General features: G+C 30.5%; 2 protein-coding genes across 2 annotated transcripts in view; one reads left to right on the top strand and one right to left on the bottom strand.

The window, feature by feature from the left end:
- LOC137926519 (protein scarlet-like) overlaps positions 1–17,173 on the bottom strand; it is a 31,104-nt gene extending 13,931 nt beyond the window's left edge. The window contains exons 1-5 of the mRNA XM_068770138.1: positions 16,989–17,173; positions 7,920–8,154; positions 5,928–5,976; positions 4,905–5,088; positions 2,954–3,106 (exon numbers count right to left, since the gene is read on the bottom strand). Coding sequence (XP_068626239.1) covers positions 2,954–3,106; positions 4,905–5,088; positions 5,928–5,976; positions 7,920–8,127 — 594 coding nt within the window. The 5' untranslated portion in view covers positions 8,128–8,154; positions 16,989–17,173. The remainder of the gene's footprint in view (positions 1–2,953; positions 3,107–4,904; positions 5,089–5,927; positions 5,977–7,919; positions 8,155–16,988) is intronic.
- Positions 17,174–20,791: 3,618 nt separating this feature from the next.
- LOC137926958 (ATPase inhibitor mai-2, mitochondrial-like) lies at positions 20,792–22,970 on the top strand. Its single transcript, XM_068770708.1, has 3 exons — positions 20,792–20,938; positions 21,971–22,097; positions 22,680–22,970. Exons 1-3 carry the CDS (start codon positions 20,883–20,885, stop codon positions 22,809–22,811), a joined length of 315 nt encoding a protein of 104 aa, XP_068626809.1. The 5' UTR covers positions 20,792–20,882; the 3' UTR covers positions 22,812–22,970.
- Positions 22,971–23,522: the final 552 nt, after the last annotated feature.

Below are 23,522 nucleotides of genomic sequence, written 5' to 3'. Positions count from 1 at the left end.
TATTTTTTTAATTTTTTTTAATTTTGTAATTTAATATTTTATAGTATATTTTCTGACTGTCCAATTTTTTAACGCCATGGATACCGTGTGTCCCTAGACATAAAATACTCATTGTTTTATATTTTATATCTACATATAGCAATCGTGAATGCAATATTGCGCAATAATTTTATATCACAACATACTCGTATAGAATAACAACGTCAAATTTAATGTTGGTAAGCCGCATAATTGATTATCAAGGAACGACAATGTCCGACTCGTCACATTATAATTCATAAAAGTTACAAAGGCTTGTTGTCCGGGTATCGTCAATTATAAATTACGAGATTATAAACGTGTAACAAGAAACCGTACAGCAGAAACCTTAACAAAATGTGGGACATATAAAAACTGTAACATATCGTTTACTTTTATAATGCAAGTATCAAATTTAAGCAAAATGTAATGTAGTTACACTAATTATCAATGAAATCACGACACCTGTCAAATTTGCCCGCCCATAACTGACAGTAATATGATATAAAAAGTATTAGTTACATATATTTAAAAGATTCGGAAGTATTAATTGAGAACGGCTAATGTTTCTAAATACTAATATTCCTGCAAAGTGTAGCAGAGTTATAATATAACCAATCATTACCTAGAAGCCACTTTCTGCATTCAAATCCTCCCCCTCCTAGATTTCCAATAAGACCAGTTAGAAGCTACTAAGGCCTCAGCGGTTGCAAAATCTGCACGCTATATAGCCTGTCCACTTTTTAGCGTTTGATTACTGTTACCCTATTTCCATTTACCGATTTCGCATAGCCTAAATGTTGTTTTTGAGGACTTAGACACGAATTGGAATGCCGGCTAGGAAGCAAGATCGACGAGACGAGCATCGCGTCCATTATAAAAGACGAAGGAGGCTAAGCAACTTTCCTCAGTTTCTGCTGGAGGGTGATCAAGGATGTAATCGTGAGGAATAAATCATAAAATACAAAATTAAAACAGGGTCTATTACTTAATTTAAACAAGAATAAAAACATAGGAGCAATAAAGTATCAGAATAAGGTAATAAAATAAAAATAAAAATATGGAAATAAAGAATAACCAAAGAACTATAAACAGAGATAAATATACATATCTGTAATAAAAATAAATAGCTTAAGCTTTAACATAATAAGAATAAACTGTGATACATTGTTAATTGTAATAATTGAGGAGAGGATGAAAGTTGATGCAAAGAAGGAAATTAAGAATGAATGAGAATGTATGCTATGTGTTAGAAGAGTGAATGAACGATTAAGTAAAGACTGGAAGAAGAGAGCGAAACTAAAAGACCCGATAAGCTATGCTTGTACGAAAGGCCTCCAAAAACGGGGACCATTATTTCTTGAACTCATTGGCTAAACATAACACGTGACTTTTAAATAATAGCAACCTAAAGGTGAACTTATACTTTCTCAGGCATCCTCGAATCAAAATAAAAAAACTCGTTAACACTTAGTCTATACCAAACGTCAGATATGTGACGTATTTTTTTTAACTTGTCCGACGAAGTAGTGTGAAAGTCAAAATGGTTTAACCCCGTGCGTTAATGGCGGACTAACGGAATGGAGCGGCCGATTCAACTCTAAGCTAAGAAACATATTTATTCTGGCATGGACTTTCGATTTAATCTAATATACTAGTATCATTTGTAATTAGTATAAATGTGTACGGCTTTGGTAAATTTAATTACTTTAGTATGAACGTACCACACATACATATTGCCGCATAACGACGAAACTTCTTTATCTAATTTGTTCACAGTAGTCTCTTAGTTCGGGGAGTCAAGGACGGAGACGAAATTTTTTTCTTAAATGTCAGTAATAAATAAACTACACTAAAACCTCTTTATATTTTTTCCAATAAATAGGTAAAATAATAGAATATAAATCTTATTTTACTTAATCATAGCATATTCAAAATATTATTTGGATATTACTTAAGTGTTAAAATAATAAATAATTGTATACATTTGCAATGCTAATTATAAACTAAGCTATACCTATGCCGCATGGACTACGACAAGTCACATGTATTTCTTTATATTGCACATGTTGCTCTTTGCCGTATAGATTTCTCACGAGTAGCCAAATTATTGATTTGTTTGTCGGCTTTATAATTTCCGTTTATTCATTATGTATATATTTCGTAACTTCTTGTGAATATGTCATATTTTTGGGTTTATAACATTAATTTAAAACGCTTATAAAATATTTAAATACTCCTTTGCTATCAAAGCTTTTATTTTCAGATTTATTCACCTTACAATGTATTCTTTAAAACTATTTTTGTAAGAAAAATGTGGTACACATTAAAATAAACGTATGAATTAAAAAATAGCTATCAAGATGTAACATTTGGTCAAAAATAAAAATTACAGCAGCCATTAAAATTTACCTACAAGGAAAAGAGAAATAACAAGAAGTATTCAGTGTAGGAGGGTCTTGTAAAGAACTTATTATAGTAATGATCCTATGATGATCTTTGTGTGTGTGTAAATCGACGTTGCCTATTTCTGCCATTATGGGCAAAAGGTATGAAGGGGCGATAACGAGAGCTAATAATTGCTCATGCTATGTTTTACTCGCCACCCCCCCCCCCCCCCGTCGCCCTTTTCCAAGTAGCGCCAGTAGCACTATAATCATCACCATTTCAGTACCTGGACTTACACTGCTAAACTCCCCCATAGATTTTCAACAAGACTGCTTGAAATCCAAAAGCGTTACTCAAGTAATGTAATATGTACCGGCCACCTGAACATTCATATTTTAATGAGCCGGTCGCAACAGTCTTTCATTTATATTAAGGATCTCTCTGTACTCTTAAAAAGTTTGTTCAGGTGACATTACTAGTACATAAAACAGGTAGTCTTTTTTTAATTTTTATTTCTTATTTAAAAGGTAAGGCATGCATTTCTAACCTGAACAGCTAGGGCCACTCTCTTCCTTTCTCCTCCGGACAGTGCCCCCAGTTTGGTTCGAGTACAATTCGCGACTCCCAGTTCTCCCAGTAGCTGCTGTATGCGACGTGTTCTTACTGTTGCGATAGACCGTCTGTCCATCATAAGACGTGCCTAGGGAAAGACATACTATTATGGCATAATTATAAACATTGATGCTTGCTCGTCATCATCAGATCAGCGGATAGAAGCTCACTGCAAGGCTTCCCTGAAATATCGCCACGATGATAGGTCTTATCCTGTCTGCATCCAGCGACTTCCAGCTACCAGCGTCTTACTCATGCCATAACTACCGGCTGGCTTAGTTCAACCGAGTAGTTACTATTTCTTTCCAAAAAAAAAAATAAGAAATGTGTTTACTTCATTACCCAAGATTATAGATTATCACATATAAGCAAACTATTAAGAATCTATGATCTAAGTTATTTATTTTATATAATAATAATGATGTAAATAAAGGAACCCAGATCAGTGGGCATCTATCAGCTGAAAAGATGTTGAATTAAATGACATATTCTTATAAACAAATATTACCCTGACTTTAGGCTAAAATAATTTGTAAATTTTTAGCTCTCGTTATAGGGAAGCTAAAGTTAGCTGCGCTAGATCTTTTAAAAATTGGTTGGAAAACTGAAAAACGAATCTTAAAATCTGTTTTAATCTGATTTGAAAATTCAAACTTTAAATTGGATTAATAATACAGTTTAGATCTATTTTATATTCGCGTTTAAGGAACCAAGTTTATTTTAGAAAGATTTGAATTTATTATCCATATAGCTAATACAATAAAATATAAACGAGAGACGCGTGGGAAACGAATTGGAATATGCGTATCTTTATAAGATCATCTTTTTATGCGCTATGGATCCGTCTATTCATTAAGTAAATCATTAATTAGCTACAACAACAAATTATTATTTACCTTAAATGTCATGGTTTCACAACTTAACGCTACTTATATTCTGCTTTTTAACAGTAATTTTTATTTAATTTTATATATAAAAACATACGTTTTAGATGAATATCAATATATTCAAAGAATTTAAATAATAATATTTCAATCTTCTTACCATAAATAATATTTAGATCATATCCGCTATTAAATGGAAATATTCTAATGTCAATAATAATTAAAAATATAACAATGTATTATAACCGCGAAACTGATATTGGGCAAATGCAAAAGATATTTAAGAAAAATTTATATATGTAATTCTTATTTAAAAATAGACATAGGTCACAGACCTCTAACCAAAAATAGACCAAAGTTATATTTTTGGACCACTATAAGTTTTTACAACGGGAAAGTTTAAAATACTTTTAAAATTCTAAAATAGAAATCTTACAATCTAAAAATACATTTTAGCGTCATAATCGATTTAATAAATTAACATTAGATTATTTTTGTTGTATGATTATTACGACTTTCGTAGCATTCTTTGCAACAAATTCACTTGACCAACTTCCAGGTAGAAAAGCCCTCATTCATCTTAAACGCGTCAGTACACTCGATCAAAAGAAAAATTTGACAATGGCAGGTGAGAAATTATTGGGATATCCTGTTTGAAACTTCAAACCATGCAAACGATGTAAAGATCGTCTAGACGACTTTTTTGCAAAACCATAAATCATGTATAAGTAAACACTTAGTAAAAAGATTATATTGTAAAAACTCCCCTCGTATCGATGTAGAAAAATATCTGATTTCAAATATTTTTTTAACACTGATAATGTAAAAGAAGAATTTTAAATAAGCCTTTAAATAACCTTTATGCATAAATAAAATAATAAAAATATATAATATAATATTTGTATAATTTACAACAGCTGTTAAAGAAGCATGTGCGACATTTTATTAAAAATGTTACACGTTGTGCTAACAAATATAATACATGAACTATATAATTCTCACCATGAACTCCATGTGCTCGTTGACTGTTAAGTCACCAATGGACAGGTCTTCCTGTGGCAGAAAACCGGAGATGCGTGCAATGAGGTCAGCACCGGCCAACCGTCCATTCAGCATGAGGTAGCCCGTTATCGCACTTTTATCTCGGCGACTGATTGCCGCCAGCAAAGTTGTCTTGCCGGCTCCGCTGTACCAACAAACCATTCATTAAGAACAAGCTCTCTTTAAAATGTAAGTCTTTTAAATAATCCCGAATTTCTGAGAAGCACTCTGTTACGTATTTATTAGTAAGGAAACAAACGCTCAGTTACATAGTACGAGCTAAGATTATTAATAATGCTCGTTTATAAGAGTGAAACTAAAATGTTTTGTAATTTAATGTCCTGTACAGCACCACATCTTATAATCTGATGATCTACCGATCAAGCATCAGTTCGGACTTCTCAGGCATTTATAGACGATATAACAAAATTTAATAAGTCAGGGCACATCGCTCATGCAAACGATGACGATTGGGGCCGAAAGGTTCTTGAGTGTCGACCACGAGTCGGCAGACGTGGGTAAGCCCGCTGCTAGATGAACCGAGGACGACAGCTAAGGTAGCGGAAGTCACTGAATGCAGCCAGCGCATGACCGGTCATCCTGGCGATCTTTAAGGGCAAACCTGTGCCTTGCAGTGGATTTTGGCCGATAAGAAGAAGTCATGCGGACATTATTAAACTGTCAAAACTTTTCCCATTTGTTTTTTAGAAAATGTGTGCACATAAAAGCACAGGCAACGTCACGGTGTTTCTACTGCCGAGCTATAATGTACACTTAAATGTGTTCTAGTTTGAAGGGCGTTCTTAATTGTGAAACTGGGCTAATGTGACGCGCCCTATGTCTTAAAGCAACATCGAGGCGTTCGTTTTGAAACATGAATATGTTCGTAATATTTATGTTTCAAATCCTGAAGGGTATTACGAAATGATGTTATGATAATGTGGTGAATGAATTAAAAAAAATTATATCCTCTTCATATCTCACCTCGATCCCATCAACGCCACCAGATTACCAGATGTGACAACGCCGCTGACTAGGGAGTAAAAAACAAAAACAATTAATATTTATTTTCAATTTTTAAAATAAAGAACATGTATTTGTGTACTAATATTAATAACACAATGAAGCATTCTGAAAACGTATATTTTATTTTTATCTGTGGTTCTGAATTCTGAAATAATTCATAATGTTGTATAATGAGATATATGTAGCTATGTATAGGGAAGCTTGTATATTTAAAATACATTATGAAAAAACCTATTAAAATACTAAAAAGGTTTGTGGAAAGCAATGGAACTCAAAATATTTTTAGTTTATTTGTTCAGATGTAGAGAAAATTTCTACTTTGATGTTCAGTCGGAACATATACCAATCTTATTTTGCGCCTTAATTACGTAAGAAAAAAAAAACATGTTTAATTCCTAAAATACACCTTGCATTATTAAATTTGAGCAACCGATATTTTTAAAACTCTGATAGTTCCAGAGAAACAGAAAATTGAAATTGATTTTTGAATAGTTAATAATTTTACGTCAGAAATTACGATTGTAATGGTTGTAAAGTTAATTATGAAAGACGAACAAAACGGAACAAAGGCATGCGTATATTTTAATAAAGAACGAGTTTATCGTAATTACTCTCGGTACTGTTATTAATACTTAAATGCATAATTGGTTAATCACAAAATATTTGGACACTAAATATATTTCTTTTTAAATAACACGTACCCCATGTTTCAAGGTAACTGGAAATTTTTAAATTATATCTTGTGAACGAATTTTTAATGTTAATTCTACTGTTTACTTTAATTTAATTATATGTAAGGTATAAGCTATATAATAAAAAAAATATTCTCCAAGTAAATGTACAGAATAGAGCAAGAATTGTAAGGTCGTTTACGAAAGAATTCAATTAAAAAAACTTGAGCAACATGGTAAAACAGCAGGAGTCTTTTAACTAGACACTACCGAGGTAAATATCGTTTATATTACTTGTAATTAACATAAAACTGATATTCTATACTTGTGTTCATTCAAGGCAATTTTTTCTCTTATTTTTACTTGAAACGTTACACCAGGGGTGTGAAAATCAAAAGCTAACTTGATCTAAACAGACAATGTTTAAATTTTGATGGACTGAAAAAATCAATGTTCATAGAAACAAATACTTTTATTTTAAATTTTACATTGTAATAAACATAACATATGTTTGTCACCAGCAACACACATTGATCAAAGACCTTCGTCTTCAGGGAATGCGTTATTTTGAACAAATTGGATTCGACGTGAGATTTCATTCTCAAAGTTGGATTTACTAAACTAGACGATTTGTTACAGATGTTTATAACAAGTTTGAACGTAGCTCTTCCGACAAGGTCTATACTATTCGATTAATCACACTTAACTTTTTATGTCTAAAATAACAATCAACTCTACATTAAAACATACAAAGAAATAAATATGTCACACCGTCTTATTTTCTATTTGCTCCTACTGTTTCCATACTATCGTTGTCTGTAAGAGAATGCCTCGTGTAATAAAGCCGCCCATTGTACTTTTTTGTCTATTATTATGAAATTATCTAAATGTATACTAGCGTGTACAATAAAGAATATCAAATAAATATATTACATGGAATTATCCAAGTCTCAAATTGTGTTTAATTATCAAATTAAAATATTATAAAATTTCCTAATAAATAAATATGTACAACAAATTACCAGGTGTTTTTTTATGTCTGAAACTGTAGCATTAGTAACAGAATTTATTAGATTAATAAATACATGTTTTAAAATTGAAAAATTATTCACTGGCCATATGAAATCGATTCCCGGTCTGTGACGCGATTAGTTAGCGAGTAAGGTATTTTATGTCTCTCTAGAAAAAAATGTAGTACACCTTGACATTTCAACATCATTAATGATTTAGAAATAAAAATTTAAATTAAGGTACATCTTCTTCATTCAAAGCAACTAACCTCCATGTAGTACTTTGACCTCCTCGTAAACTGCAGATTTCCAAATACTGCCCTGAATTTTCTTTTTTCTGTACACGGACAAATCTTTCCAAGCCAATGTGAGATTCTCGGGACTGTCACCGAGTCCGGCCATTTCGTCGTCCTCCCAGTTGACCACGGCGCCGGTGAGTACGTTTCTGGTTGGTAGTTTCAATCCTATTTCCTTCATTTTGCTGCTTTGTTAACTCATTTGGGGCTGTATTAACAAAAACAATAAAGTTATGTAAATTAAATATCTTAATACCTTAACTTACTCGTAATATCTATACGAATATAAATATGTAAAAAATTGTTTAATTGTCGTAAAAATTAATAAGGTAAAAAGATTATAATTAATGAAAAAAAATTAAAGAGACGGTTATATTATCTTGAACGTTACACATTACTTTTCTCTTTTTTATTACAAAACAACTTAAAAAAGTAAATTGTTATAATTAAAAGAAAATATATATGCACATGTTGATAACCTTTTTTCTACATTTATAGTCATAAAGTTACTAGATATCAATGTTCCGAAGCCATTTTTCCAAGGCATTATTCATGGTCAAATATGATTTTCGAAATGGTTCGGAAAATTCCATGTAAATTAAGGAATCTAAACACCAACAGCTGAGAATAAAATGGACATTAGATTTCAAATCCTAAATCACCATTGCCATCATCATTATCATTTAAAGCAGCCTGCATCCATTGTCTTCCGACGAACTTAACTTGGTGATCAATCCACCTTGTAGGTGAACTTCTTACGCTGCGCTTGCCGGACCGTAGTCACCACTTCAAAATCTTAAGACCCCCGCGGCTATCTGTTCTCCCTATGTGGTTTTCTCACCATCACCTCCACTTGCCAATTCGCTGGCCTATATCGGTTAATTTCGTTCACCTACGAATAATCTCATTCCTGATTCTAAGCCTCAGAGAAACTTATCGAAATGGTTGAGATTAATAGAATATTAAATTAATGGATGAAATTATAAAGATAGAAGCAATTTAAATTTTATAAATTTTATATGTTTGGCATTATAATACTAAGCAAAACCGAATGTGGCTTTATATATAACACAACGACGCATAAATAGCTAGTGTTTTCGCCTTGTTTGTTATTAAAACACACTGTTCAGCCTTACGTACGTGTATGTGATGGGAACGTGTTTGAGAGAGCGAGGCCATGTAATTTTTTAAATAATGTATTTTATTTTCCAAACAAATGAAATGTTATACAAGAAACAAAAACACCCAAAATAATGCAACGGTTTTAGGAAAAAAATGAGATAAAAAATAATGTTTACTTATCTGTTTATTTAAATAAAACTGTATTGCCTAAGTTGACTAAAATGATATGTCGTATTCATACACGAGATTAGCATTCTTGAATTAATATCTCGAATTTATTTTAGTCTAACTTAGTTTAAATAATTAAACACGAAACGTTTTAAAAGAGCCAGTGTGCTTTGTAAGAGCCGGATCTTAGATGATAATTTAAAATATATCATATATATTTATCTACATTGATTGGCAAATTCCATTCGACTGAAAGCACGGCCTAAGGTATTTTAAACTCGCGAAATCTGTAAATGCCATTTGGGCAGCAGTGAGAATCTCATCATTTTATATCTTTATGAATTATTTAATATAAAACATATAAGTAAAAATTAATTCACTTAAAATGTCAAACAACCATGATCAGTCTATAGTTTAACAGTAACATATTTAATATGTCCTAAATAATATGACATTAAAATATAGGGTTGTCAAATTTAGTAACGATCAATTGTCAATTTGGAAATAATATTCAAGGAACTTTTATATTCTATCTATAATCAATTCAATGTATTATTACTTATATATAACACGTCCGAGACTTGGATTTTCATAAATTTTCTCATTTTTTTAGTCTCCGAAAATTTACCATTTTTCCCATTTTATAATATTTTATTAACATTAATACACTATTTATGATAATTTCACTGCGACATAAGATAAAGATAATTTATTGAATGTAACTTGGGATCCCAAATACAAAACTAGTGATCGAATCGTAATTGTCTGAAGTGGCAATAGGCGGATCGCATCGTGTATAACCTCCTTGCTACATGGGCCGACCGAAGGTTTGGAGAAAGCCTTGCAATCTTCAATCATGGTGATGATAATAAAAATTATTTTGGTCAGTTCGTAATGTATAATTTTCGGGCCTTTAATTTTATTTTTTATAAAAATGTACAACCCTGAATTCTTTCATTTTTAGACCTTAAAATATTACTTCCTGCGATTTATTACTATTCCAATTGTACGAGTGATTTAAATTTCGTTCAATGTCCTTTTCATTCAGTTCGATACAATCATTGACTATACTTGTCATCGTTCAATTCTATGCATAGTTAATATATAATTTTTTAATCTGTATTTATCCTTCACATTAATTATCTACCCGATGAATGTTCTGAAACAGTTTTTTTTATTTGTTTGCGGTGGAAAAATTCACAAGTCTGTTTATAGTGAATTATCTGAATATCAGTATCTATAACCAAAGTGTTAAGTAGTGTATTTTACTTTATTTTAAGGCAAACCTTTCCCCGAGGAGTCGAGCGCGAATGCTAGCTTATGTGACATTTTATATAAAAAAAAACCTTAGTAGTATATAATGCGTTGTATTATATGACATCGACTTTTGCATCAGAAATTCAACGATTTCCTTATTACAATTAATATCTGCTGATCGCATTATTTTTATGATCTGCACTAGAGTAAAAGGAATCCACTCGTTTATTTTCGAACGGCAAGCCCGTTTAGGACAGTAAATAACACAGCTTTAACGTTTTTTTGCCTGGATATGCATTGTTGCCTAACGGGCAAATTCCGCGAGTTCGAAGCGGTTTTACCTCTTTTAAGGTAGCAAAGCTCAAGGGTTTCTGAGGAACTTCGGCTCGGTCATACTATTATTAACAGTACAGGGACGCTGCCGAAATTTTAGATCACTTTGGCGGACGTTCCATGGAGTAACAAGGCCGAAGGGCTGCCACATGGAGACTTCGGCTTTAGTGATAATGAAACTCTCGTCATACTTTTAGTATGTTAACATTTATACACAAATATACTTATGTTATTTACCTACTAAGTCACATTATCATATTAATAATGAATTATTAATCTATACAAATAAATAAAATTGTAGTGTATATTTTTAATATTAAAATAACCATTTCTTACTACTTGTGTATAAATATACGGAACATTTTTTTAAATTTTTGTCTGTCTATCTTTATTCTGTCTGCTATTACGGTTAATTGGTTTGGCACTTAAACCGGCAGGTAGCCGATATAACAACGAGTAACTTAGGTTACTTTTATTTTATTAAAATTCTTAAAATATAATAATAAAATTACAATAAAAAATCAGTGCGAGCCACGCGAAGCAGGCAGGGGACAGCTAGTAGACAATAAAAACTAATATGTATGTTGTTTTCTATTTATATATCTTTAAAAGCTATGTTTTGCGTTAAATTGAACAGAACCTCTTAACACCTGTCTTAATATTATCTAAGTAATATTCTAATAAATGCATTTATTTTTTTCAATAATTAATGACGGCTATTAATATTCGAAGTAATATTTTTGTAGTTGTATACTTATTTTATTACACTATTATTTATTAAGACTGATAGAATTTCATTTGTCTAAACTTGCTAAAGTTTTTTTTTATTTAAAAAGTTAGTCGACAAGATCCTTTGCGGAGGTTCCGTTGATGGGCAATAACAACCTGTTTGCTTCTTCATTTTTAACACTATTCCTTCTATAAATATCTTTCGTAGATTCCACCAGGAACAACTATAACGACTACAGACGACTTGTATCATACATACAAGTCGTCTGAATACCAATATGTTCAACTATAGAATCCGTTCTAGTCAACTATAAGGACTTACCGAAATAAAAAGGTAATGATACGTGAATAAAACATTTTTATGTACATTTTTAAACTTGACCATAGCTGATGTTTGAGATATAGGATGTCCGGTGGCAGAATTAGATTTCAAATTCAAATTTAACCGTTAGGTTCAGCGCGTTTTATAATTCGTGCGCGTTTTTAGTCACGACGTCGCATTGATATGATTTTATTTAATGCGTATATATTCATTTCTTTTTAATCAAATTCTCGCTCTGTGTTTGGCACTAATCGGTGTAACATAACTCCTAAAGATGCCCCGTGGAGGTGTGAAACACGTGTTGAGTGATTTGGCGGTGGCAGTTGCGGGATTCGCATTGGCTATATTCGAAAGTTGATGGGCGCTGTTAGCCGTTTTGGCTTTTACAGCTTCATCGGACTCAGGGCTCGCGGATCCGAAATCCGCGAGCTAATAAACTAAAAAAATACGCATACGCATTTATCAGCGGGCTGGCGGGCGGTGCACTTTGTTGCACAACTACTACTGCATGTGCGGAAGTGGCTAAATTTTGGTCCTTTTCTTAATCAAATTATACTTTTATACGTTTAACTTTAAGTCATAGTTTTTTATAATTATCAGTACCTCGAAAAAATAATTTGAACCTATATTATTATAATAGAATCATAGTCAAGCAAAGCAAGCGTTTTACGCATCTGTCTTAGTGGAAAGCACTTTACGTTAACTGAACGTTGGCTTCAATATTCATGTACTATCCACTCACGTCACGTCGCACTCATTAAACGTTGAATCTTTTAGTTTATATGCTAGTTTACTGCTATGTACTTCGTAGATAATATTAGGTTACAGTTCGGCTTAAACGTGTTCATGTAATAATGGAATCGGCTTCATCCTTAAAGAGGTATTGGGTCACATCGCAACACGCGGCTCCCTCTGACAACTAGCGGGCTTCGCTTTAAATGTATTACAACTTATTTGTTAATGCGTTTAATCGATGCTATGTGTGTTCTAATGTATCGTGAAAAATTATTACCTGTATTAATATTTAAAAAGACTATCAAAATATCATTTACAACGTATAGATTTTTAAATAAAATGTCGCAACACTACAAAGCTTTTTTATATTCGTAATAATTCAACGCAATTAATAATGCAACGTAATATACTTTATTAAAATTATTTATATATGTTTGTGTATGTGTGTATATATATATGTACTAATTCATTGTAAATCTGAATATATATTATTCAATGGATTTCATTCAAAAAGTGTTTCTGGAAAGTTAATACTGCAAAATTACAATTTTAAAAATTCACATACCTAACGTGCTAATCAAATTTGTTTTGAGTGAACCTTGGTCGTTAGAGACCTGTAAACACAGATTCAAACATCTTGTCTTACACCCTTCAGTATCATAGCACGGAAGCCTGTGACCAATATGTGTTTTCAGTGAAGCCTATAGTACTGAAACGTGATGTCTCGCGTTAGGCTTCATTTGCAAGCACGAGCATGGAGAGGCTATGATCAAGACTTCGAATGAAAGTGATAGAGATAGACCAGTAGATTACCAACACAGTGCGCAGAACAGAGCGAGAAAAGAGACACAAAGGAGTAACGATGTTGTTATGGTCATCAGAAAACAGCGGAAAAAGCCAGCTTTTTTTAAAAAAAAATCTATATTCCAAAGGCAGTGGCGTTCGTGCCTTTGTTTTAACAATAACATTTAATACGGTCGAATTTTTACGTTCACGTTTCTGCATGTTACAGTGCTTCTAAATCGAAGTAGATTCGGCTAAAATGTCTCTAGAGAAAAAGATCACATCTTTCCCCAAAATCCCAGTAGATTAGTCTTGCGTCCTCTCGAGTACGAAGAAACTGTAAAAGCCAGAAGGGCTAACATCTTCCAACACCAATCGAACATAGCAAAATCGAAGTAAACGATTTTTTAAAATTACTGGTGCCTTGTTTGTTTTTCACAACGCCCTAACAATGTCCAGTTTTTTAACATTACGGTTTGTGCAACCTTTTCCCTATCCCTACACCATATTACTATCCTCAGATTGTACGCCAGTATCTGTGCGGTCGTTGTGTATGTAGCGCGCTTCCAACAGGTCATACTGAAAACCTATAGTGAAGGCCTATATCTAACATTAAACATCTTACGACTGAAATAATGATTTACGTACAATTTACTGTGGAACTATAGAAATAAATGTACTGAAAATTAATTGCACGCTTCTAAAGGAATCACAAACTCTTCCCCATAGAAGTGAATACGTTTATTTGCACTCCATTGTTTGGCTAAGATATGGTGGCTGGTTTGTGACAGTGCGGACTACGTTTTCAAACATTACGATACATGTTATCTGTGTAAAGTCCAACTGTAAATAAATGCATTTGTACTAACCTTAAAAAATGAACTCGCAATAAATTGCACTATTTTTTTGTTGTTACTAATATATTTTATATATGCAGCCTGTTACAGTGAGTCAATTAAATATAATGCTAATACGTTATGATTATTTTTAATCGAAAAGGTCACAATATAATTTAAATACTGGATAAAACATAAACTGGATTATCTTTTTGTATAATATCACTAATCACCAAATTAAAATTTAATATCTCTATTAAAATTAATCTATCTCTACTGATTAAATTTTATTCACAAATTCTCTGTATTCATTTTTATTAAGAGAAAACATCTATACGACTTTTATGTTTTATTCTTTTATTCCAGTAGCTTATTTAATTAAATATGTCCAATATCTATTTGGAAGGCCATAATTTCAATTTGGTTTTGTGATTTTTTTTGAATATCGCTATCGGGGCACTGTACTATGATAAAACAATACTCTATTAGAATCAAACCTAGCGTATTTTTATAATACTTCCTCTTATGCTCGATGTGCCAAACCAAATGCCGGTCTAAACTATTGTTATATATATAGTCTGATGTTATGCAGGAATATTATAAAACAGTATACTGCATAGCACTATATATACGCTTATAAGCTTGAGAAATAAGATTGAACGCTTGTGCCCTACTAGCTACGGAGGCCGCAAACCATACCAAGCACTAATGTAAAAGGAAATAAAGGATACTGCGGACGCCTAGTACCATATTACCAAACATATATAAAATACTTATATTATTTTGCCTTATGATTACGTTATTAATTAAATGTAAACCTTTATCGACTACATTATAATACATATTATGATGGATAGATAGAGTGAAAGTCTTCTTGAAATCTCCTAAATCTGTGAAATGATTCGGTGAGAGAAACACAACGACAGACAGTACAAAAGCCCTGCCCTGTATGTAGGTCCATTACCTACATACACCATGACTATTTTGACAAGCAAACAAGACTAATTTAATAAGTCTCTCAAAAGTATTTATTTTAAAATAACACAACTTTCTGTTTCGTCTCATAAATCGATAACAGATTGACATAAAACATTACGTTACACATGAAGTTTTTAATATACATGGTGATTGGTTATAGGTATAAAGACTTTAAAAGCTCATTTACACCTATTTCCGATCATCCTGTTTAAATTGATAACAAAAACTTCAATCTTAATTTTAAAAACGCTATTAATTAATATATTATCATTACGTTATTTATCATTTCTGAAATCATTGATTTTTGTACAGGTGTACCATATATTAATTGACAGCAAACGACACTACATTTACCTTTTACACCTAAAACTAATCAATCTTTATAAATGACTGAATCACGTGGTTAAGATATATTTCGAATAACGCTTGTGGTGTGACAAGGGTCGGCCATTTCCCCGAGCGGTGTAAACGTAACTCGCGGGTGTCAGCTTACGACTGACAACAGCAATGAACATTGAAAATGCTGTCTAGACTGCGATAGAAAAAAGTTAAAAGTATTCCTTGATTACATAGCTACGTTAAGTGTTTATTTTTTTTAAACTAAGGCAAATATCCAACATTCAGTCTATAATTATATAGAAATTTAATTGAACACATATTAACTTTACTTTAAAGTAATTAGAAATGTTATATTATTTTTAATATTCAAATAATATGACAAAACGTTTCATGACCGCAATCGTTTTAACCATCGAAAGTTTAAGTAATATATAGTACTCTAACGTGAAGTTGAAAAGTTACTACGTGTGATGTCTGATTTTTAGTAAATAAAAAAAACGCTTTTGAAAAAGTACTCTATATTTTTGTTTTTGGGCATTCTGAACTATCAATACATTAACCTTATCTATACCAGTCAAACCCGAATGCACCTCTGCGGACCCCTAGTCACTTATTTAATGGGACTAAGTTTACTGGGAAATTGTAAAACAAATCAAATATAAGTTTTACACGTATTACTACCACTATATAAAGTAAAAAGCTAACTTAAATTATAACCAATAAATTAATTCGATAAACGTTTCTAACATAAATTAGATTTAAATAAGCCTTACAAGTTTTTAAACAATAAAAGTTCTGAACATTAATTTAGCTAATTAATACAAAATCACCATGTAAGTATTGCATAATAATGACATTTGTCTAAATGTGATAATCTAAATTATTCTCATAACCTTAAAATTTTTAAATGTTTAACATAATAAAATTCACTAAGTTTTTTTTAATAAAAGAGTAATGACACTAGACTTTGGATAATTTATAAGATTTCTTTTACAATAGAATTAATGTTAATGTAACAATAATTCAAATAAAGTGATACTAACAAAAATCGTCGCATAGCATAGAGTTCTAGCACACAGAAAAATCAAATTCCTATTTATTAAAATTCATGACAAGCGGACTGTTAAAAATATTATAAATTCTTTAATAAAAATACGATGTTTGTGAATGAAAATAATACAGATATACGCAAATGATTAAAATTGGTTTCTGATTCAAGAAATATCTAGAAAAATCTTTAACCACATTTGACGCTAATATCGTAAATATTAAAAATCAATATGTAGAATAAAATGTTAAATTATTCATCTAGAAATGTGTTCATAGCTTGTAACATGGTAGTAATAAATTTATAAATCAACATAAAGTTAAAATATCATAGGTATTAATGCAATGAGAAAAGTTGATATTAAAATTCAGTTAAAAAAATACAAAACTTACCAAAATTTTGCAAGAAAAAATCCTTTAAACTAATTAAGGTCTAGTTTGTCACACGATTTTGTACTATACCCCTTTAATAGTCTTAAAACGATACATTCTTAAAAAAAAATCATAAATTAGTTATTTGTTCCTGAACTGATACCGACAAAGTTATAAATAAAGAGCATGAGCGACGCGCGTTGCGTGCGAGTTTCAACGTTCGACTAAATTAAAGCCTACTGAATTGAAGTTGAACTTATGAAATAACCTACCGATATAAAAATTAAAACCAAATAAGTTTAAATAATTACTAACCTTAATTAGAAGACAATTAATCAGTGCATTTAATTTTCATTATTGCTGCATCTATTTTATGAAGTCTTAACTGCCCATTTAATTTTGTGTTGTCCTCTAAATGTTATATACGCGAACAGTAACAAAAAATATTTTTGTAATGTACTTTTACTGTTTTTACAAAACAAAGAATATTATTTCCCTCATTAGCTTCTTTAATTGCTGGGATAGCCGGTATCACGCGAATAAATACTACTCAAAAATGTTACAATTTTTTTTTAGTAATTTTTAATAATATGTAATAAGTGAAACAAAAAAAATTTTTCAAACAAATTTTTGTTTTAATCAAACACATTTTAACGACTAACGTAGTTTAACTATACGACTAAAAGTGCTGACATCTGTGATATAACTAAGGAACCACGATGACCAGAGTCTTTCGTCTTTTAATATAAATGATGCTACTGACTACTCGCTGTACAAGGCAGTCATTTTGGCATTAAGATCCTCATAACAATTATCAATAACATATTAAATATAAGTCAGTAATAAGCATGCCTAGTCCTAGGATAACAAGAACAAGAAAATGCTACCACACCGCTTAAACGACAGACAAATGCATCTAAATGTCTTCTTAATTCTATATACAATACCAACAACATTATTTATACATTTTTGGAATTAAACATAACAGCACTCACCCTAAAATCAACAATTTACATGTAAATAAATATGTAATTTTACAAAAAGCGAAATATAAATTGAAAAAGCTATTAATCGCTTGAATTTACTCTACTTTTTATTAGGGTTTTAGCGGACATGGAATTTAATGCAATAACTCCAAAACAATATATATATTAAAAACACGTATTTAACATAACATAGAATTACATTAGGTATTAATTATTATTATATTACCGGAATCAAATATAACAAAACAAAACAAAAATTAGTTTTACTTCACCACCTATTTAAGTGTAAGTCGTTGCCACGTTGAAACTGTACAAATTAAATTTATATATAGTTCAATGAAAAATAATTTTAATGAAAACTTCATTCGAAAACAGTTTTAAAAAGGCACTCTCGCAGTTAGCAACGGATTGTCAAGTCAAACTTCTTCGCTCGTTTTTCGTATTTCAATTGTTTTTAAATGTGGAAGCCAATAATTTTGGACGTCGAGTGCATCGTTTGCAACAAATCGTTGCAAAAGATTAATCACGTTCCCTGTGAAGCTCCGCTGAAGATGAGAAAAGTAGCTAGTCGCCGATCACGAACACCCAATTGGTCGCTTGACGAAAAACAATACCTTCTAGACTTAATTAAGGAACGCAAAGAGGTAATTGTTACAAAAAGCAATAACGGGCCTAATCATTCCGAAGAAAAAGATATAGCTTGGAACGAAATCTTAAGAGAGTTAGCAGCTAAATTTGGCAACAAATTCTCGGATAGCTCTATAAAAAAAGTTAAAACACAGTGGCAAAATATGAAGCGTATTGCACGCGAAGAGATATCTCAAAGTGGACCAGAAACACAAAAATATACAAAACAGTCGTTAGAAGTATGCAATATCCTAGAATTAGTGAAAGATGGAGTTTTAAAAAGAGATGATGAAAATACGAACGAAACAACACTCGATGCTAATGTTGTGATTAAGACAGAGTCTATTGATGAGTAAGTATTGTCATACAAACAATATTTAATTCTTTTATAAGTTATTGCATCATTTGTTTTAAGTTTGTAAAATATATAATTCATCGTGAACATAAAATTATTATGACGCAAATGTCAAGACAATTTAAAGACAAAAATAAATGTAAATAGGTTATATATGACCTATATAATTTTAATCATACAGTTTTCTTTAACATCGTTTATACTTTTTTAAGAGAAATGGACCAAGTTTGTTGCAATAATGAAAGTAATTTTGCGTCACTTTCTAATGAGGAAGATAAAATTAACGAAGTTAATACATTTGAGTCATCGGCATCATCTACATCAGAACCAATGTCCGAAGTGATTGAATCAGAAAATTCCGAAATAAATCAGGTCAACAGTGACAGCACAAAGAAAAATGTTTATGCAATGACTGATATGTCACTTATGGACGGTATTAATGTTAATGCACTACATACGGAACTCCGAGATTTTTTCAAGTATGTAGAATATACGGATCAATAAACTAATTTTCATTTATATAACACAAAATTATATATTAATATTTTTAGTGCATGTAAGACAGTTAGATATGAAATATTTGTTAAAAATATTTCTGTGATTACATTATATAAATTTTAGTACTTATTATTTTATATATTTGGTTCGTTTTTAGTAGATCTGAATAATCACATCATGAGAACAGACTTTAGCGACTAAACCTTTACCGCATTTGCCTATTTCTCTATTATTGTTAAATACAATATTTATTATGTCGTGTTCATATTTTAGCTGTGGTAACATCTTGCAATATTTGATTAACAGGTTTTCTACTACAGAAAAACAAATAAAATTAGATACTTTAAAAGAAGAACGGCAAGTTGTGAGAGCTATGAGAGAAGCAGCAGAATTAAACAAAATAATAGCAGAACAGAAATTGAAGCATGTTCTATGGGTAAAAAAAGTTGAGATGGGGTAAGGAGTTCCAATAACATATTTATTTCTGAAAAATGTTTGTATGGGAACCAGAAGATCTATAAAAGTTGTGTGGAATACTGGCCAAAAAAATAGGGCACGTAGAAATGTCTTAGGTTTAATCGTTTGGCATTATATGCTTGTCCAGACATATTTTTTTTACAAAAAAAAAGATTAAACGGCACTACAAATTCGCCAAGTAGCAGCAGAATATTATTATTAATATAGTACTACATTAAAAAATCATCATAATTTTAAAAAAATTACATTGAAATCTTTAAAGGTCGTTATTTTATACGTAAACGATAAAAAATACTATTACTATTATATTAATTAATTACTTATACACGACATAGCACGAAAATTTTTCATGATGCATCTGTTTTAGGTCAATTTTAATATTATTTAATTTATTTCTTAACCGTAGAACAAATGTCAGTGACAAAAAAAATTTACTGTTAATGAATAATTTATACACTTATACAAGTGTTCATAATTTACAATGTAATCTTTCTATATATTATTGAATTTTATTTAACTTTTTCTTTTAGGTAACCTAAGCCATAAAAAACATTTCAGATAAAATATTAATTTTTACACTTACAATTATTTCAAAATTAAAATTTTCTTACGTTATAAACTTCATTTATTATTAAAATTTCAATATATGAATTTACATATGGTTATTTAGTATATTTTACGTACAATTTAGTTCATTAGTTCTGACTACTTCGAGTAGAAATAAAAATGTGTATTTTATACAAATGGGTTATAATAAGATATTTTTATAATTAAATGAATTTTCAAAACCAGACGCAATATAAATTTTACATTGTTTTTGTTTCAAGCTGAAATGCTTCCAGTTCTGTCTAATCTTCCCATAGACATCTTAATAAAAAAAAACTTAACCTCATATTCAATGACATTTCGTATTTTTAAGTGAATTGGAAAAGTCCAGAAACTTTTTATACTTAAGCTATTATATTTTTAATCATGAGTTTTATTTTGAGGACAAGAACATCGCTGAGACCTGCAATTGCTAGTTTAAGGTATTACTAAAAACAACCGGCATTGAATATTACGCAATCGATCTTTACTTTAACTTCAGTAGATATTAAATTATTTTAGCATCATTTTATTATATAATACAAAATTGCTTTAGGTTGTATTTTTGTTTATGTTCTATTCATATTTTTAGCTCTTACTAATCTTTAACTCTAATTAATTATTAAAAACTTACTACTGACAATATAATGTAATTAAAACATCATATCCAAATTTAACAGCGGAAAAAATTGATTAAAATGTTTGCCTCTCATTATAATTCTATAATACCTAAGCTAACGACTTTAAAACAGTTTTTATCTTATTCAGTGTCAAGTTTTATACCAATAAGAATTGCAGTTTGAAAATATACATTTTTAATAAATGTCCTCAGCACCTATTACGGGTGGAATTTTTTAAAGTTTATTTTTTAATGACTTCCGCTCGGCGAAATAAATATGAAATTCGTGAAATTGTATCGAGCTTGGAGGGTATCTCATCAGTGCTAATATTTTTAGCCAAATACATTAAAGCCTCTGTTTATTTATCTACTCAGAAAAGCAGACTAATTAAACATTATAAATATTAAAATTTCTGGTACACCTGCTATTTAAGTGTCATTATGATATATATTTTTGTTCTTGTTGCCCATCTATAATCCTTAATTTCACTCATTAAAATTATTATATTTGGGAAAATAATGGTTTTGTTAATATTTTAAATACAGCAAACTCAACATCCAAATAGAAGTTCCTTTGTAACATATAAAGCTACAATTTACATCAAACAATCTACTTTTGTATTAACAACAATGCAGCTACTGATTTTGAGTTTTTTTTAATTTATGCCAATCTACCCCAAATAAAGATTATTTTATCTTAATTTAAACAGGGTTTTATCATTGAAAGACAACCATACCCTACGGAAACAAATTTTTTTTCTCAGAAATTAATGCAAAAATTTGGTGAATAGTAATATTAATTTATTTAAAATGAAGTAGCAATATCACAAATGAATTGTAATTATTTTTATTGCAGGATGTATTCTGGTGAACCTGGTTCGGGAGCTGGTAAGGGTGGTGGTAGTGGCGGAGCAATCCGTGATGCAGGTGGCTCTTTTGGTAAAATGCAAGTTGCAAGGGAGGAGGAATATTTTTATAAGAAGGTATAAGCTATAAATATTTCAATTTTGGTCATGTAAAGATACATTTTATGTAATTGACACTGTAGTCCAGTGTATCACAACTTAGGGCCCACACATTTAAAAGTGACATCGACATGAGTTTGAACATTTTGCTTTATTATAATCAATCAAATGTTATATAGGTGGTGTGATAATTTTAGACCAGGTTGGGTTCTAGTGAGTAAGCTTTGTAATATTACTGTAGTCCAATGTGTATGGCATTACAATACTTTCCCATAAAGTGTCTCGAAGAATCAGTAAAATTATTGTATAATAAAGATTTTTAAACAAAAACCTTAAATAAAACAATCTTAGGATTTTTTTAAGAGACTATAAGGCTTGGGAATTTTGTGAATTATGAATGACCACAAAAATTAACTTGTCTGAATTTATTGCGTGCGCTTTTCAGATCAGGATGCCACTGTAGGAGTTCAATGTGATTCTAGTTTCTACCAAATTAGGCTCTTCTGGCGTTCTTTATAATTTCCTATTTATACTACTAATGAATTTATTAATAATTAAACTTGAAATATTTTATTAAAATTTTCTTTAATTGTTGTACAGCAAAAGGAACAACTGTCGAACATAAAAGGTCTTTTAAGTCAAGAAATTGCTTTCCATCAAGATCAGATCAAGCGTCACGAGGATGCCATCAGACGTCATAAAGAGCAGATAGCAAATATGGACAACAAGTAAAAAGATAAATCTTATTTAACCAGCAAAGAAAGCATTGCTATTGAAGATCATTTTAATGTAATGTGTAGATTCAAAACAAGGCATATATGTATCTTACTTTTTTGCTTTTATTTACTTTAGTTATGTTGAAGTTTAAATAAAATATGTATTTGTAACAAGTGTAATATGTTTATTTTCTACCACGAAATGTACCTTTGAGTTATTTGTGTTATAAGCATCCATCAACTTGGGAACCCATGAATAATACAATTAATTCTGGAATCAAAAATTACACTAATATACCTCAAGATACTATGAGGTCATTCTGCATACATTTGTCCAAAAAAAGTCATTATAACCCAACTGAATGATCTATTTATATCCTGAGAGTAAGTTATACGGTCAATGATATTTTAAGGATTTTCTTCAATTACTATGTAGAAAATACTATAATATGTGGGATTTCCATAAAGACAATGTACTTTTAATTATAAAAATAATTCTAAAATTAAGCATTAAGCATAGACTAGTGCCAGAAAATCTAACGGAAAGAATAACATGCTCACGAAATATATGACGTTTTTGTAACAATATATTTCTGTGTAAAGTGTTAAAAGTATAAATTAATATAATAAAAAAGGTAATTGATGCATCTATTTTTCACGTAAAGAGACCAGTTTCTTCTTACTGTAAACAATTATGCATCCAAAAGAAATGAGGATTAAATATAGT

This window comes from Battus philenor, unplaced genomic scaffold (assembly GCF_028537555.1).
Source record: "Battus philenor isolate CCGP_79_NKW_IND1 unplaced genomic scaffold, ilBatPhil1.0.hap1 SCAF_3, whole genome shotgun sequence".
NCBI classification, from domain to species: Eukaryota; Metazoa; Arthropoda; class Insecta; order Lepidoptera; family Papilionidae; genus Battus; species Battus philenor.
This window is presented reverse-complemented; position numbering and strand designations above follow the sequence as displayed.